The 19243-nt window shown below is 37.7% G+C and overlaps 1 protein-coding gene across 1 annotated transcript in view; it reads right to left on the reverse strand.

The window, feature by feature from the left end:
* FBXL13 (F-box and leucine rich repeat protein 13) overlaps positions 1 to 19243 on the reverse strand; it is a 234885-nt gene that overhangs the window by 79927 nt on the left and 135715 nt on the right. The window contains exons 10-12 of the mRNA XM_054564349.1: positions 2915 to 3013; positions 2140 to 2257; positions 1873 to 2035 (exon numbers count right to left, since the gene is read on the reverse strand). Of these exons, the coding sequence (XP_054420324.1) occupies positions 1873 to 2035; positions 2140 to 2257; positions 2915 to 3013 (380 nt within the window). The remainder of the gene's footprint in view (positions 1 to 1872; positions 2036 to 2139; positions 2258 to 2914; positions 3014 to 19243) is intronic.

Genomic DNA, 19243 nt, shown 5'->3' on the forward strand with positions numbered 1-19243 from the left:
TTAAAGGATTAATGTGTGGTTGAGAAATGTATATTCTTTGATTCTCAAGCTTATTGTTTTAGGTGTGTCTTTTACAGATGAATTTTTTAAACCTAATCTAAAACTGCTATATTAAATCATTTCTGTCTTTTCACCTATGTTATACTGTTTCATATTTTTCATCTTTTTGTTTTTTACTCTGCTGTCATGGAAGTGGTTATCTTTCAGTTTTGTCCTTCTCTCTTCAGTGAGTTCTAATCTACTGCTTGGCCATCCATGAGTTTCTTTATTTCAATAATTATAGTATATTTTTATTTCTAAAAGTTAGTTTTTAAAAATAAATCTATTAATAGTTATTTTTATATTTTATTGCCTAGTTGTATTTCTGATTCCATTATTTATTTCTTCAAACATATCATACATATGTAGTTAATATTCTACATCTAGTAGTTCTTTTTTTTTTAATTCAAACATGAATTATTTGAAAGTCAACTATATTTTGCTGTTCCTTGTGACTCCTTTCATGGTGACTCATGTCTTTGTACACTTGATGATCTCTAACTGTGAACACCTATTTATTTGATCTTAATCTTTGGAAATCCTGAGGGCCTAAATAAAAGTTCTTTCCTCCAGAAAAGTTTTGAGCGAACATCTTCTAGAAGCCAGGGATGCTACCTGAGCCCACTCTGTCCCCCTTGAAAAGGTCCAGACCTTGCAGGATACTGGATGTTAGATATTTTTCTTACTCTTTATGGCCTTGCAGTGTATTGAAAACATGTTTCATCTAGGATCTAAATTGTTTGTAGCAGTGTCCTTTGAAGGGGTTTGTAAACTACACTGCCTGCAGCAGAAAACCTCCATTTATTTTAAAAGTAGTTGACCCACAGAAGCCTCAGTGAAATAGATGAAATTCAATTTTATTTCACATATCAATAAGATTAGCTGTTACACACACATACACACAAGCACACACATACACTGTGCTTGCATCATGATACTAGCCTCCTCATACGCTTGCAGTCAAAAATGCAAGCAGGGGCCTTAGTCATGTGGAGGCTTGACTGAGACTCGAGGGTCTGCTTCTGCTCTCACTCACATGGCTGTTGGCAGGAGGCCCAAGTCCCCTGTAGCCCTCTGACTGGGGGCCTCATTTCCTAATCCATGTTTTTCCCATTTTAAATCCTATGTTACCCTTCCCAGACACATGGTACTTCCCCACCTTAATAATAGGTAACATGGGTTAAGATTTTGCATTGTGTAGCTGAGCTTATTATTCTGACTTTATTTTCCCAAATATTAGCCAACTTCATTAAGAGTCAAATGCTAATTTGTTATCTGGCCCTATACTATTATAAGAAATTTATGTGGGCAAGAGGCTGAGATATTTATTGGGGAAGAGGTTTTAGCAAGAATTTGATCCCTGCCCACCTGAGAATACCAGGATAGAAGCCCAATAGTAGCCCAGCTGAAGAGAGTTTTAGTAAGAACTCACCATCTGTCTGTCAGCAAACTCACACAGAAGAGAAATGTAACTCCAAGACTGTTTCCTCATAAGCAAGTCTGAAAGTCCATTTGGGAAAAGACCTGTTCACTGAACTAGCTGTGACAACACTCATTAAGAAAGACAGCCCACAAGTGTTTCTGTAAATTCATTTAATCTTACAAAGGCCCATGATTCTGCATATCCTGAGCTTTCTCTGAGAATCTCCCTGCACCCCCATATAAGCAGTCTGGGTTGGGTGCCCCTCCTTTGCGTTTCCATAGTATTCTACACTTACCTCCACTTGGACTACTGACTGTCATGTTTACTCTACTACCAACGAGCTCCTTAAGGAGGCCTGCACAGTTCAGGTTTTCGGAGTTTCTTGAATATGTGATTGAATGACTCATTACCTTATACAATTTGCCAAATTCAACACACTGAGTTGTTTCAACGGTGAGAGTGACTTGAGGCTACAATTTGTTATTCTCTTGCAATCCACCATGTAAATGTGACTAATGTTTGGATAATGCTTATTTATAAACTTGAAGCAAGCATCAGTAATCCTTTTATTTCCTGTTTAAAAAACAAACAAACAAACTGAAGATAGGACATGTACTATATTTAAATTGCCACAACAGTAAAAGTTAATGCTGAACCACATTTTTAATATCACACACCTTCAAATCGGATCTTTCTCAGGTTACAAGTAGAAAGAGCTTTGAAAGCACAATCAGAGATGTGTGGCGCACCAGTGAAAACTACTGATGTAATATGAGGACATTTCTCAACTAAAGCCTTTAGAAGAAAAAAAAGATGATTAAATCAAATCAACCACAGTACAAGCTTAGCAAAGTAATGAGGTCACTTTTTTTTCTCTCAGTGGTTTTAAAAACAGATACATTAACTATTAAACTTTTTTTTATTTTTTCAAATACATTTGTCTCTGCCTACCCCCCACCACTTTTCCTTGCCCCTCCCTCAACTCTTCCCCTTCGGTTTTGTCTATGAGTCCTTGCTGTATGTTCCTTGACTTTCCCCTTCTCTTCCTTTTTAAAAGAAAACAGAACTTTTTCCAATGTATTTAACACACTTACCTTAAAATAATGCAGAGGAATCAGAATTAAGTCATTTTATGAAAGTATGTGAAAATATGAGAAAATAGAATGCTGAAAAAAATCACTACATTTAGAAACTTCACATGTAGGGCTAAACTTAAAATTTATGGTTAGGTTATAATACCACTGAAACAAAAATATCTTAACTGTGAAACAAAGTTTCTTAGGGTATTTAAGGATTCAAATGTTCAAATGTGTGTGTGTGTGTAAATTTTAAAAAATTTTCTCAGTATATAAAAACAATAGGAAAAGCCCACTCATTTTTTAGTAATTCAAGCCACTCAAAATGTGCCCACATAATGGAACCGAGGAGGAAATGAACTTTCCAACTACTTACTTTCACACAGCTGTCCGTCAGAGTTGGCATGTCATTGATGGTCAGATGCATAATTCCAGTGCAGCTGTTTGCGATGTCCCTGAAGCCTTGGACTGAAATCTAAATTGTACATAGTAGGTGAAAATAATAGGAGAACCCATTAGCATGAAATCTAATAAAACCCTCTGATAGTAATAACCAAAGGTATGTCATGATTTTGCTACTACATTATAAAATTGAAACCATAAAATATGGCAGAATAAGAGATAAAGAATCTAGTCTTGATTTCTTTATTTAACATTTTATTTGTATATATTGTTAAATGATCACCACAATAAGGCTAGTTAACATATTAATTATTTGAGGTAAAATTCAAGTAACATAAAATTAATCACTTAAATAAGACATTTAACCATTAATAATTTTGTGCAACCACAACCTCTATCTAGTTCCAAAACATGTTATCACCCTAAAACAATGATTTTCAACCTTTTTCACCTCATGGCACATATAAACTAAATACTAAATTTCTGTGGCACACAAAAATGTTATATTTTTGTTGATCTGACAAAAAAATAGGTATAATTTTGATTCATTCACAGCTGAAGGCTATTGTTGCATTGGCTGTCATTTTTTTATTTGACAGTCTAAGGGAAAAGAGGTCAGTGCCCCTGACTAAATAGTTAGGTATTACATGTTTTAAAATTCTTTTAGCATACCAGGTGAAAATCACTGCCCTAAAAATAAATCCTGTACCTACTAAGTACTTGCTTCCCATTCTTGCCTTCCCCCATCCCTGGTAATCACTAATCTGTGTTCTGTCTCTATGGATTTACTGATTCTGAATATTTTCTATAAGTGAAATCATATAATATGGGGCTTTTTGTATCTAGTTTCTTTCACTTAGCATAAGGTTTTTGAGGTTCATCCATTATGTAACATATATCAATTAGCATCTTATTTGTTTTTATAGCTGAATAATACATGCTATTGTACAGATATAACACATTTTGTTTATCCCTTCATCTGTTCATGGCTATGTGGGTTGTTTCCATCTTTTGGATATTTTAAATAGTGCTCTTATTATTATGCATGTACATCTATTTGTTTAAATACTTTTGAATTCTTTTGGGGAGGTTATATATATATAATCTATATATATATGTGTATATAAATATATATACACACATTTTCTATGAGTGGAATTACTGGGTCCTATGGTAATTCTGTTTAACTTTTTAAGGAATCACTAAAATGTTTCTACAGTGGCTGCATCATTTTACATTCCTATCAGCAATCTATGAGGGTTCCAATTTCTTCACATCTTTACCAACACTTATTTTCTATATTTTTATTTCTTTGCAAAAAATTTCCTGGTGAATTTGAAGTAGTATCTCATTGTGATTTTGATTTGCAACTCCCTAATTACTGATGACATTGATCATTTTTCATGTGCTTATTAGTCATTTGTATATCATGTCTATTCAGATCATGGGACTATTTGAAATTGAATTATTTGCCTTTTGGTTGAGTTGTAAGTGTTCTTTATATATTTGAGATACTAGACCCTTAGATATATAACTTGAAAAAATTTTCCTCAGTGTTTAGGTTGACTATTTAAATAATTTCCTTAGATGTATAAATTTTTAATTTTGATGAAGTTCAATTCATCTATTTTTGTTGTTAATATTTCTCATCCTTTAAGTATTCTAGCTAAGAATCTATTGCCAAATTGAAGGTCATGAAGATTTACCCCCAGTGTTTTCTTCTAAGTTTTATTATTTTAGCTCTTATAATTAGGTCATTGGTCCATTTGAGTTAATTTTTGCATATGGTGTGACGTAGGGGTCCAACATTATTATTATTTCTTAATCATTTTGCATGCAGATATTGAATTACCCAGAACCAATTGTTGAAGAGAATATTCTTTCCCCCATTGAATGGCCCTGGCACCTTGTCAAAAATCAGTTGGCTGTAAAACTACAGGTTTATTTATGGACTCTCAATTCTATCTCGTTGATGTATATGTCTATCCTTATGCCAGTACCACACTCTTTTGATTGCTGTAGATTTGTAGTACTGATTTTTTTTCTTTCAACCACCATAATCCATATTAATGGAAACAGCAGTGGTGGAGAGTGTTTAAAATAATGACTGGTCAAAAGATCAAATATATTTGCCTATGATGAATTACCTTAAAATAACTTGTTATTTAGATTCCATTTCTTATAACAAATGAGCATTGATGGGAAATCAGATGATGCTCCAATTCGGCAATGGGAAACTGAGACCCCACCCAGGAACAGACCACAGAGGAAGCAACCCTGCAGAGTCATCTTCACAATAACATGACAAGGAGAACAAGGAACAGCAGCTACAATGAACCTATTGGAAGACGTTGGAGACTTCATGTGTACCATCTCCCACTATAGGTGGCTTCCAAGTTTCTGTCATTAGAACCTCCATTTATTTGAAAAAGACTAGCAAGGGTTAGGCAATTGAGTGCCACACCCCCAGAACAACCACAGCTTATTTCAAACATCACTTCCTCAGGTTATTGTTATGTACTTATAGCACCAATTGTCATAACTATAATTAAATTAATTTTATGCTCAGTAGTTGAACTAAGTTCCCTATACCGCACCTACCAGCAGAGTGCCTACTATATTAACTGAATAGATAATCAGGTAATATTACCATATGAAAAAATAGAAGAATGTATGAATGAATAATGAGATCCATGCGTTTTGGGTAGGTTCTGCTGCCCAGCAGACACTGACAGCGTGAATGCCAAGTCAAAGGCAAGGGGAAGCCTTGAAAGCAGAGGGATGAACATGCGAGCTAGAGCTGTTGCAGATTAGGTGGAAATATATTTTGTGCTATGATCTGAATGTTTGTGTCCCCCCACCCCCCAAATTCATATGTTGAAATACTAAACCCCAAAGATGATTTCATTAGGAGATGTGTCTTTTGGGAGGTAATTTGGGGCTCTGCCCTCATGTATGGGAATAGTATTCTTCTAAAAGAGGCCCCAGTGAGATCCCTCACTGCAACGCACTATGTAAGGTAACAGAGACAAGGTGCTGTCTAGGAACCAAGAAGTGGACCGTCACCATACACTAAATTTGTCAGCACTGTGATCTTGAGCCTTCCAGCCTCCAGAACTGCAAAAAATAAATGTCTGTTTCTAAGCTACTCAGTCTATATATATTTTTATAGCAGCCTGAATGGACCAAGATACTTAGATACAGTTTTTTTCTAAACAGCCTTTGGGAAAGATGTTTCTAAAGCCTGAACAATGTATCTATTTTGGCCCTGGAATTTCTTATACACAATTATCCTAAGGATATAATAGCTGCATACAGAGATTTATATACAAAGATATTCATTGCAAAATTCCATGATATTGAAAAAAATGATATCAAACTAAAATTCCAATAATAAGAAATAGGTTAACTAAACTATGACAATTCTTATGATGGAATGTAATACAGTTACTACAAATAATGTTTTGCTCATGGATTGGAAGAATAAATATAATGAAAATGTTCATACTACCCAAAGCAATTTATAGATTCAATGCAATCCCTATTAAGATACCAATGACATATTTCACAGAAATAGAACAGACATTTCAAAAATTTATATGGAACCATAAACAACCCTGAATAGCCGCAGCAATTTTGAGAAGAAAAACAAAGTAGAAGGGATCACGTTCCCGGACATCAAACTATACTATAAAGCCACTATACACAAAACAATCTGGTACTGGCACAAGAACAGATCCATAGACCAGTGGAACAGAATAGAAAGCCCAGAAATAAGCCCAGGTCTATATGGGCAACTAATATTTGACAAAGGGGGCAGAAGGATAAAATGGAGAAATAATAGCCTCTTCAACAAATGGTGTTGGGAGAGGTGGACGGATACATGCAAAAAATTGAAATTGGATCATCAGCTGACACCATACACAAAAATAAACTCAAGATGGATAAAAGACTTAAATATAAGTTGCAACACCATCAAAGTCCTAGAGGACAACATTGGCAGGAAACTCTCCGATATCCCACGCAGTAATTTTTTCACTGATATGTCTCCTAAAGCAAGGGACATAAAGGAAAGAATAAACAAGTGGGACCTCATCAAAATAAGAAGCTTCTGCACGGCTAAAGAAAACATCAGCAAAATAAAAAGGAAGCCAACCGTATGGGAAAATATATTTGCTAATGATACATCAGATAGAGGTTAGATCTCCAAGATATATGAAGGACTCACTCGACTCCACTCCAAGAAGACAAACGATCCAATCAAAAAATAGGCAAAGGACCTGGGCAGACGCTTTTCCAAGGAGGAGATACAGAGGGCCCAGAGACATTTGAAAGGATGCTCGGCATCACTAGCCATCAGAGAAATGCAGATCAAAACCACAATGAGGTACCACCTCACACTGGTCAGAATGGCCATCATAAACAGATCAACAAACAACAGGTGCTGGCGAGGCTGTGGAGAAAAGGGAACCCTAGTACACTGTTGGTGGGAATGCAGACTGATGCAGCCATTGTGGAAAGCAGTGTGGAATTTCCTCAAAAAGCTGAAAATGGAACTGCCTTTTGATCCAGTGATTCCCCTGCTGGGACCATACCCTAAGAACACCAAAACGCCAATACAAAAGAACCTATGCACCCCAATGTTCATAGCAACACAATTTACAACAGCCAAGTGTTTGAAGCAACCTAAATGCCCATCAGTAGATGATTGGATCAAAAAACTATGGTACATTTACACAATGGAATACTACACAGCAGAAAGAAAAAAAGAACTACTACCCTTCACGACAGCATGGATGGAACTGGAGAGCATTATGCTAAGCGAAATAAGCCAGGGGGCGAAAGACAAATACCATATGATCTCACCTATAAGTGGAACCTAACCAACAATACAAAGATGCAAGGAAAATAAGACCAGCAACACTGAAAGGAAAAGAAACCAACAGAGACAAGAAGGAAGGAGGGAGGGGGGCAGGGAAAAAGGAAGGGAAGGGGAAAGTCAAGGAACATATAGCAAGGACTCATGGACAAAACCAAAGGGGAAGAGTTGAGGGAGGGAGGGAGGGGGCAAGGGAAAGTGGTGGGGGGAAGGCAGAGACAAATGTATTTGAAAAAATAAATTAATTTTAAAAAAAGAAAGAAAATGACTGAGATCATGATATAGTTTAAAAGAAAAAGTTGGTTGTATAAATCCATGCTACCCAAAGTGTGGGCTACAGAGCAGCAGCATGAGCATTACCTAGGAGGTTGCTAGAAATGCAGAATCTTAATCCACCATATACTGACACAGAGGCTGCACTTGAATAAGGTTCCCAGATGATTTACATGCATGTTACAGTTTGAGAAGTGTTAATCCAGAGAAAATGAGTGAGCAAAAGAATGGTGGTAAGTGTATTAGGTAGGGCCCTACATAGAAGCCGAACCAATGGGATGTGATTGCGGAGGGCGGCAAGTCCAAAAATTGTACAGCAGATGACAGGCTGGAAGTTCAGGGAAAAGTTGATGTTGAAGTCTTTAGTCTGAAATCTGCACAACTGGAACTCAGGGAGAGTTTCTGTTTCAGTCTTGGGCAGAATTGCTTTGTCAGGAAACCTCAGTCTTTGTGCTTAAGGCCTTCAACTTATTGGATGAGGCCCACCCACAATATAGAGGGTAGTCTGTTTTTCTCAGAGTCTACTGACTTAAATGCTTATCACATCTAAAAAATCATTCATGATAACACCTACACAGGTGTTTGAACAATAGCTGAGTATCATAGCTTAGCCAAGTTGGCACATAAAATTAACCATCATAGTAGGAAGAGCACCAACATGTTAACAGTGATCACCTCTCAAGTGTGGATAGTTTCTGTACTTTTCAAACTTTCTACAATAACCATACAATAGGGAAAAAAGCATAAAAGGACACATTTTGGGGAAAGACAACATAAGGAAGGTCTTAGGATGTTTTGAGTCATCTCCTGTGTATTTCTTGCAGGGACACATTAAGTACAGGTTGGGGGAGCTCTGCATTTAGCCCTTCTGCTACAGTCCCTGACTCTTCACTGCAGACATGTTGGACCTGCTACTTATAACAGCAACTTTTCACTTTGTTTTAAGACCTTGACAAACTAGCCTGGCTCACCAAGCTCTTGATGGGCCCTTGGTATTGAGCCCTGCATGGTTGCACACTGGCAACCTAAAGCTTTTAAACCTGAGTCAGTTTACCTAAAACAAAAGATCTAGATATTTCTTTCACTATGACAGTGGAGAAAGGAGTCCCTAGGCGTAGCATCTTGGCACTGGCCTAACTATTCGTATAGTACAGAATACAAGCATGTCTCTGAGGTATTGTGGATTCGGTTCCAGAGCACCGTAACAAAGCAAATATCACAAAAAAGCAAGTCACAAAAAGTTTTGGTTTCCCAGTGCATAGAAAATGTTCATATCTTAATTTAAAAATACTTCATTGCTAAAAAATGTTAACCATCATCTGAATATTCACCAAGGTGTAATCTTTTTGCTGGCGAAGGGTCTTGCCTCAATGTTGATGGCTACTGACTCATCAGGGTGATAGTTGCTACCCTGTTCGGGTTGGCTGTGGCAATTTCTTAAAATAAGGCAAATATAAAGTTTGCTTCATTGGTTGTCTCTTCCTTTCATTAATGATTTTTCTGTAGCATGCAATGCTATTTGATAGCATTTTACCCACAATAGAACTTCTTTCAAAATTGAACTCAGTCTTCTCAAATTCTGCCACTGCTTTATCAACTAGGCTTATGTAATATTCTAAATCCTTGGTTGTCATGTCAACAATCTTCACAGCATCTTCACCAGGAGTAGATTCCACCTCAAGGAACCACTTTCTTTGCTTAACTATGAGAAGCAACTCCTCCTCTGTTAATGTTTTATCATGAGTTAGCAGCAATTGAGTCACATCTTCGGGCTCCACTTCTAATTCTATTTCCACACAGCTGCTGTCACTTTCTCCACTGAAGTCTTTTTAATGAAAAATAGAGGCATTTATTGAAGAATATACAAGATACAAGGAGCATTGTACATAGTCCCCTTCAGAGTAGGCACCTTTGGACCTCACACTTCTCCCAGAGTCCCTTCCACTGTTCCAGACACTCTGCAAAATCTTTTGTTGTAATTGCCATCAGGTAACCTGTCATGTTTTCCTGAATCTCATCAATGGTCTGAAATCTCTTCCCTTTCAAAGGGGATCTTAGTTTTAGGAAAAGCCAGAAGTCACAGGGTGTCCACTGAAGTTTTGACCCATCAGTGTCATCCATAAGGTTTGGAATCAACTACTTTCAAACTCCAGCTAATGTTGATATTTTGACCTCTTCCCACAAATCATGAATGTTCTCAATGGCATCTAGAATGGTGAATCCTTTTCAGAGAGTTTTAAACTTACTTTTCCCAGATACATCAGAGGAATCACCACCATCTATGACAGCTATAGCCTTACAAAATGTATGTATTAAGTCATAAGACTTAAAAGTCAAAATTACTCCTTGATCCATGAGCTGCAGAATAGATGTTGTGTTAACAGGTATGAAATCAACATTAATCTTGTTGTATGTCTCCATTAGAGTTGTTTGGTGATCAGGCACATTGTCAATAAGCAATAATATTTTTAAAAGAATTTCTTCTGTGTAGTAAGTCTCAACAATGGGCTTAAAATATTCAGTTAACCACTTTGTAAACAGATGTGCTGTTGTCCAGGCTTCATTGATTCATTTATAGAGCACAGGCAGAACATATTTTGTATAATTCTTAAGGAACCAAAGATTTTTGGAATGGTAAGTAAGCATTGGCTTCAACTTAAAGTCACCAGCTGCAGAGATCAGCAAGATGGCAGAGGAATGAATGAAAGTCACACTGACCTCCTGCCAGGAAGAATCAGGAATTACAATTAAATTGTGGAGAAATCACCCAGAACAAGCAACTGAACAACAGTAAGAGAGAAGACCTATAACTTCAGACAGACAGAAGAATCAACTTCAGCACAACCTGTCTGGTAAGGAGTGCAGTGGAGAATTGAGAAGGCAGGCTGGGTGCCCACAATGGCAGCACCAGATGGATATTTAGGCAGCCAGTTGGATTCCCCTGAGAAGAGAGGAGTCTAAACCATAAACAGGAATTGCCAGCCTACAGCACCAGAGCCCAAAAAGTACACAGATAACAGCCAGCTGCAAAAAGCAGCAGGGTTGCTCTCTGGAGATGCAAAGAGCCCATTAAAGGGCCAAGGCACAAATTTTTATTTGTAGCCACTTACCCCGGGCTCTGGCAAAGCTGGGGGCAGAGTGGGCTAGAGACACTTGAGGAGAGACTGGGACAGAGGCTTTGGGGAGAGAATGGAAAGAGTAGCCAGCAGGATCTCAGTGTTGACTCGTCCCCCATACAGCAGCAGCCATCCTGCTCAGGCAGACTACTCCTTTCTGAGCATCAGCAACCTGAGGGGAAACATAAGCCCTGCCCCCAGGAGGTACTCTACCCTGCCCTGTGGTGCCTAAACCTGACTGCTGAGTGCAGAGTGATGAGATTAATAACTGAAGGAGACAGCCACAGACAGTAGATCCCTGGAAGTCTCAGATGGCCTAAGGTCAGACGAGTTTACCATCTGACATCACCAGAAGCAGATTAAGAAAGAAAAATACAGCAGTAAATACTAGAGGCTACTGAGATGAAATCCACTGTGGTCTTCTCTATGATTTGGGATATTTTCTTTACTTCGTAGCTTTTTAACATTCATTTCTTGTCCATCAAGTTTGTGCATATTAAATCACTAGATTTTATATTATAGTTTATTTCTCTCCTTTCTTATAATAGTTTTAATCTCTTTACACCTTACTAATACAGGTTCATTTGCTGTTGAAGGTGGGATTGCAGGAGGGAGTTATTTTTGCAGATGTGGGTTTGTTTCCTGGGCTTTGTGATTTTGTTCTGGCAGCACCTGCACAATACACAAGATATGGTGGGCAGAGTGACCCTCAGTCAACCAGCTAGAGGAAATGACAAATCAAAGAATGACCAAACAATAAAAACCAAATTACTTCCAGAGAGAAAACATAAAAGGTATAAAAAACATGCAAAGAGCATCCACTTCAGGAGGTCAAGGAGACTGCATCACTGAATCTCACAAGTTTCCTACCATAGAAGTTCACACCACAAAGTCAGTGAGTCAAAACAGATCAATTTAAAAAGCAGAAGAAAAAAAGAAGAGTCTCACAAATAGTGGGAAGGAAAAGAAACATCCCCCAGTCAAAGGGAAAGGAGGAATCCTCAGAAAGAGGGCTAAATGAAATAGAGGCAAGTAAACTATCAGATACTGAGTTCAAAACAATGGTTCTAAGGAAGCTCAATGAGCTCAGTGAGAATTACCAGAAACTACAAGGAAGTTATGGCAAAATTTATCAGCATGAAAAAGGACATAGAAACTAATGACAAGAGGCAAGGGGAAATGAAGAATACAATTTCTGAATTGAAGAACACAGTAGAAGGATTCAAAAGCAGACTAGATGAAGTTGAGGATCAAATTAGTGAGCTGGAGGACAAGGAAGAAAAAAGCTCCCAGAAAGAGCAAGAAAGTGAAAAAAGACTTAAAAAGAATGAAGAGGCATTTAGGGAAATGCAGGACAACCTGAAATGTAATGATATCCATATAATAGGGACACCAGAAGGAGAAGAAGAGGACGAAGGGATAGAAAACCTGTTTGAAAAAGTAATGGTGGAAAACTTTCCTAATTTGAGGAGAGAAAAAAATCACACAAGTCCAGGAAGCAGAGAGGGTCCAAATCAAGAGGAACCCAAAGAGGCCCACTCTAAGACACATCATAATTAAAATGGCAAATTTAAAAGAGAGAATCTTAAAAGCAGAAAGGGAGAAACAGGAAGTAACTTACATGGGAGACCTGATAAGTCTAGCAGCTGACTTCTCAAGATAAACATTACAAGCCAGAAGGGAATGACAAGAAATATTCTAAGTAATGGAAAGTAAAGACCTGAAACCAAGACTACTCTAACCAGTAAGGCTCTCGATTAAAATGGAAGGTGAAAGAAAGAGTTTCCAAGAGAAAAGAAGGCTGAAAGAATACACTTTAACCAAGGCAGTATTGCAAGATATGTTAAAGGGACTCCTTTAAGAAGATGAAGAGAAAGAGTGAGAGAGAGAGGGTCACAGGTTTACAAAGAGAAAAAATGAATAAGTACCTATCAATAATAACTTTTGATGTAAATGGATTAAGTACTCTAATCAAAAGACAGAGGGTGGCAGAATGGATAAGAAAACATGACTTGCACTTAACCTACCCACAAGAGATCCACCTCAGAACAAAAGACCTACACCAACTGAAAGTAAAGGGATGGAAAACAATATTCCAAGCAAATGGACAGGAAAAGAAGCAGGGATAGCAATACTTATATCAGACAAAATAGATTTCAAAACAAAGGCCGTAAAAAGAAAGCCAGAAGGACACTTCATAATACTCAAAGGAAGAATCCATCAAGAAGACATAAATATTGTAAACCTATATGCACCCAACATAGGAGCACCCAAATACATAAGGAAAATCTTGGAAGACTTCAAAAAAGATATACACAGCAACACACTGATAGTAGGGGATTTTAACACCCCACTGTCAACAATGGATAGATCATCCAAACAAAATATAAGCAAGGAAGGATATTGTGGAACTGAATGACACATTAGATCACATGGACTTACCTGACATACATAGAACATTTATCCCAAAGAAGCAAAATACACATTCTTTTGAGATGCACATGGAATATTTTCAAAGATAGACCACATGATAGGACACAAAACAAGCCTTAACAAATTCAGGAAAATTGAAATTATAGCAAGCATTTTCTTGAACCACAAGGGCTTGAAACTAGAAACCAACCTCAAGGAAAAATTCAAAAACACTGAAACTCATCGAGACTGAATAGCATACTTTTAAAGAATGAAAGGGTCAATAATGAGATCAAAGAAGAAATCAAAATGTTTCTGGAAACAAATGAAAATGAACACAACAGTCCAAAACCTATGGGACACAGCAAAGGCAGTCCTGAGAGGGAAGTTCATAGCAATACAGGTGTACCTAAAAATGATAGAAACATTTCAAATAAAAAACCTAACCGTAAACCTTCAAGAACTGAAGAAACAACAACAAAGTCCAGAGCGAGTAGAAGGAAGGAAATAATCAAGATCAGAGCAGAATTGAATGACATAGAGACTAAAGGACAATTCAAAGCATAAACAAATCCAGGAGCTGGTTCTCTGAAAATATAAACAAAATCAACAAGCCTTTAAGCAGATTCATCAAGAAAAAAAGGGAGAGAATAAATAAAATTAGAAATGAAAGAGGAGAAATTACAGCTGATACCACAGAAATACAAAGGATTGTAAGAAATTACTATAAGCAATTATATGCCAAGAAATTTGAAAACCTGGATGAAATGAACAAATTTCTAGAAAAATATAATAGTCAAAAACTGAATGAAGAAGGAGAAAGTCTGAACAGACCTATAACAGTTGGTGAAATTGAAACAGTATTCACAACACTCGTGGCACACAAAGGATGGTTTCACAGGAGAATTTTACAAAACATTTAAAGAACTAACCCCTGTCCTTCTCAGACTATTCCAAAAAATCCAAGATGAGGGAAGACTCCCAAACTCTTTTTATGAGGCCAGCATAGTCCTAATCCCAAAACCAGAGAAAAAGACAACAAAGAAAAAAAACTACAGGCTGATATCGCTGATAAACTTAGACACTAAAATCCTCAACAAAATATTGGCAAACTGCATCCAGCAATACATTGAAAAGATCATCCTTTGTGATCAAGTGGGATTCATCCCAGGGGAGTAAGGATGGTTCAATATTTGCAAATTAATAAGTGTAATACATCACATAAACAAAAGACAAAAATCACATGATCATATCAATAAACGCAGAAAAAGCATTTGATAAGGTACAGCACCCATTCATGATAAAAACAACCACCAAAGTGGAAATAAAGGGGGCATACCTCAACATAATGAAGGTCAAATATAAAAACTTACATCCAACATAATACTCAACAGCAAAACCTAGAAGCTTTCTCACTAAGATGAGGAACAAGAAAAGGCTTTCTGCTTTCACCACTTCAATTCAACATAGTATTGGAAGTCATAGCCACAGTGATCAGACAAGAAAAAAAAATAAAAGGTATCCAAATTGGAAAGGATGATGTAAAATTGTCAGTGTTTTCAGATCACATGATAGTGTATAGGGAAAACCCCATAGACTCCACCAAAAAACTATTCGACCTAATAAGTGAATTTGGCAAAACAGCAGGATACAAAGTCATTATTCAGAAATTGAAGGCATTTTTGTACACCAACAATGAAATATCAGAATCAGAAATCAGGAGAAAAATCCCATTTGCTATAGCAACAAGAAAAATAAACTACTTAGGAATAAACTTAACCAAGAGGTAAAAGACCTGTATTCAGAAAACTACACAACACTGAAGAAATAAATGAAAGAAGACACAAATAAATGGAAGCATATATCGTGTTCATGGATTGGAAGAATTAACATCATCAAAATGCCCATACCACCCAAATCAATATTTATATTCAATGCAATCCCTATTAAAATACCAATGACATATTTCACAGATATAGAACAAACATTTCAAAACTTTACATGGAACCATAAATGACCGTGAATAGCTGCAGCAATTTTGTGAAAGAAGAACGAAGTAGGAAGGATCACAATACCTGACGTCAAACTATAGTACAAGGCCACTGTAATCAAAACAGTCTGGTACTGGCATAAAAACAGACACATAGATCAATGGAACAGAATAGAGAGCCCGGAAATAAACCCATGTCTCTGTGGTCAATTGATATTAGACAAAGGGGTCAGAAGCATAAAGTGGAGTAAAAATATCCTCTTCAACAACTGGTGTTGGGAGAGCTGGACAGCTACATGCAAAAAAATGAAACTCAACCACCAACTTACACCATACCCAAAAATAAGCTCAAGATGGATAAAAGACATAAATATAAGTTGTGACACCATAAAAGTCCTAGATAGATGAGAATATAGGCAGGAAACTCTCAGATATCCCACGCAGCAATATTTTCATTGATGTGTCCCCTAAAGCAAGGGCCATAAGGAAAGAAACAAATGGTACTTTATCAAAATAAGAAGTTTCTGCATGGCTAAAGAAAACATCAGCAAAATGAAAAGGGAACCAACCATATGGTAAAATATATTTGCCAATGATACTTCAGCCAAAGGTTTGATCTTTAAAATATATAAATAACTCACATAACTCCATTCCAGGAAGATAAAAAATCCAATTAAAAAATGGGCAAAGGACCTGAACAGATGCTTCTCCAAGGAGGACATACACAGGGCCCAGAGACATACGAAAGGATGCTCATCATCACTAGCCATCAGAGAGATGCAAATTAAAACCACAATGAAATACTACTTCACATCTGTCAGAATGTCCATCATAAACAAATCAACAAACAAGTACTGGCAAGATTGTGCAGAAAAGAGAACCCTAGTACAGTGTTGGCAGGAAGGCTGACTGATGCAGCCACTGTGGAAAACAGTTTGGAATTTCCTCAAAAAACTAAAAATAGAACTGCCTTTTGACCTGGCAATTCCATTGCTGGAATTATACCCTACAAATCCCAAAACACCAATTCAAAAGAACCTATGCACCCCCATGTAAATTAGCATTTTCATTAGGAAATAAATATTTGTATAGATAATGTTTTATTGTAGGATTTATTACAATAAGATAATTGGAAACTGCTAAAATGTCCATTAAAATTAATATTTCAAACTATAGTGAGAGAAAAATACTTATAATATAATATTGTATAAATCAGTGTTTGAGCCCTGGGTGGCTAATGTTGAAGCATCATTCCCTGAACCAAAAAGGTTGCTGGTTCGATTCCTTGTAAGGGGACTTACCTAGGATGCGGGTTCAATCCCCGGTCGGGGCACGTATGGGAAGCAACCAATTGATATTCCCCCCTCCTCAAATCAGTAAACATATCTTGGGTCAGAATTTTTTTTAAATCAGCATTTGAAATTGTAGATATTATCTTGATTTTGTTTTTTAAAAATGTGTGTCATGTGCAAATAGAAAACTAGAAAGACATTTCAAAATATTGCTTGTTGTCTTTGGATGCTAAGATTAGGGATGATTTTTATTTTCTTTCATATAACTTCTGTGTTTTAACATTTTGTTTAATAAACATATATTCTTTTTTAATCAGAAAAAATAATTTAGAAAAGGAAAGAAAAAGGAAATTCAGTTCTCTTCACAGAGTAGGCTTCTAGCCACATCCCTGAGGACATCTAATGCATGCTAGAAATGGGCAACTCTGAGTACTTCTGCTCTAGAACTGAGTCCTTTTAATTTAATGAAAGCCAAGCCACTGGGTGATTATAGGCTAATATGTATCCTGTCTCCTGCTCGATGATTACAAAGACGTTTTGGTAAAGGTCAGGAAAACATTTATAGAATCCTTTCCCTCATTCCTTGGTCATAGGCTGGAAGAAAAAGTTGTTGATCAGAAGAACCAGAATGTTCTATGAGAGTCCAAGATGAGCTCAATGTGCCCAAGAGGGTTTATAATAGCTACCATTTAAGTAATACTTATTGTGTGCCAGGTATTCTTTTAGGCAATTTTCACATACTAGTCTATGTTTTTCCAGAACCACCTATTATGTAGGCATTATTGTCTCCATTTTTACAGATGAGAAAAATGAGGCTCAGATCAGTTAAGTAACATGTCCAAGGTCATTTAGCTCATAAATAGCGGAACCAGGATATGAATCCAGGCAGCTTGGTTCCAGAGCATGTACTCTTAATCATCAAATTATATTGCCTCCTACAAAGATAAGCTTGCATTACTTAGGAAGAAAAAGATTGGGACTTCTAGTCAAGATGGTGGCATAGGTAAACACAGCTCATCTCTTGCACAACGACATCAAAATTGCAGTGAAAATATAGAATAACCATCACTCAGAACCATCAGAATTCAAGTCAAATGGAAGTCCAACAACTGTGGAATTAAAGAAACCACATCCACCCAGAGTGGTAGGAAGGGTGGAGATGGAGAACAGGCTGATCCCACACCCTCATGTGGTGGACAAAAATTAGGGAGGTATATCTCAGGAGTGAGGGGTCCTGGCCCCACATAAGGCAACCCCCAACATAGGTTTCCAGTGCCAGGAAGATAAGTCCCCATAACTCCTAGCTGAAAAAATCAGCAGAGTTTGAGTCAGTGAAAGAAACTTCTTAAGTCCCAAGAAGTTCCCCTTAAAGAACCCACACAATGGACTTACTCAAACTCACTCCCTCTGAGATCCAGTGCAGGGGCAGAAACTGGAAAGGCACCAGTGGCATATAGGGAGGAAATGAAGTGTCTGGCATCAAGGTGGGAATTGGGGAATATCTTTCTCCCAGACAGAAAGACAGGCAAAGGCTATTGTTCCTTTTCTAAGCTCTTTGCCCATAGAGCCACAGAGCCAGCAGGTGCCATATCTGAAACTCCATCAACCTGACTAACATTGTTTGTCCTGCCCTGGAGATCCCCTGAGACTCTGTCCCACCTAACTTACGGGCCCACCCAAACTGTTAACTGTGACTTTTTCATATGAATGGCTGGTATTGGCTTATGCTTCACAATTTCCTAAACCTATCAAACAAGCAACAGCCAGCCTCAGTAAGCCCCTGGCCCAGGTACCTCTTCCTAAGTGGCCCCAGGCCTGGCATTAGCAACAGCCAGCCTAGGTTCATAGCTTGGCTTCACCTGGGAATCTCCAAACCCAGCACAAGTAGCAGCCATCTCAGATTGCTCCATTGCTCATGCAGGGAGGTCCTAGGCAGGAAACAGGTGGGGGCTGACCTTGGCCTGCACCACCCAGGAAACCCCAGAGCCTGAGCACCCAGTGGACAGCTACAGATCATGTCGGAGCACCACCACACTGGCCCTGCACAGCTGATTTTCCACAGACGGCAGAGGGTGATGGTCAGTGGTCACAGCCAGTCCTTGCAGCTCACTGGCCTGGGTAAATCCCTCCTATAGACCTGTAAACAGCAATGAAAGCTCAACTGCAAGAAAAGAGTGTACTCAGCCCACACAAAGGGCACACCTTAAGTTGTTAGCTTGGGTGATAGGGGAGATTTTGCCACTGGACCCTACAGGACACCTATCACATTAGGCCACGATACCAACATAGGGAGTCATAGCAGCTCCACCCAATACATAGAAACAAACACAAGAGTCTTCCT

The sequence above is a fragment of the Pteronotus mesoamericanus genome, unplaced genomic scaffold, assembly GCF_021234165.1.
Source record: "Pteronotus mesoamericanus isolate MK-2021 breed Mesoamerican mustached bat unplaced genomic scaffold, CSHL_Meso_final scaffold_85, whole genome shotgun sequence".
Lineage (NCBI taxonomy): Eukaryota > Metazoa > Chordata > Mammalia > Chiroptera > Mormoopidae > Pteronotus > Pteronotus mesoamericanus.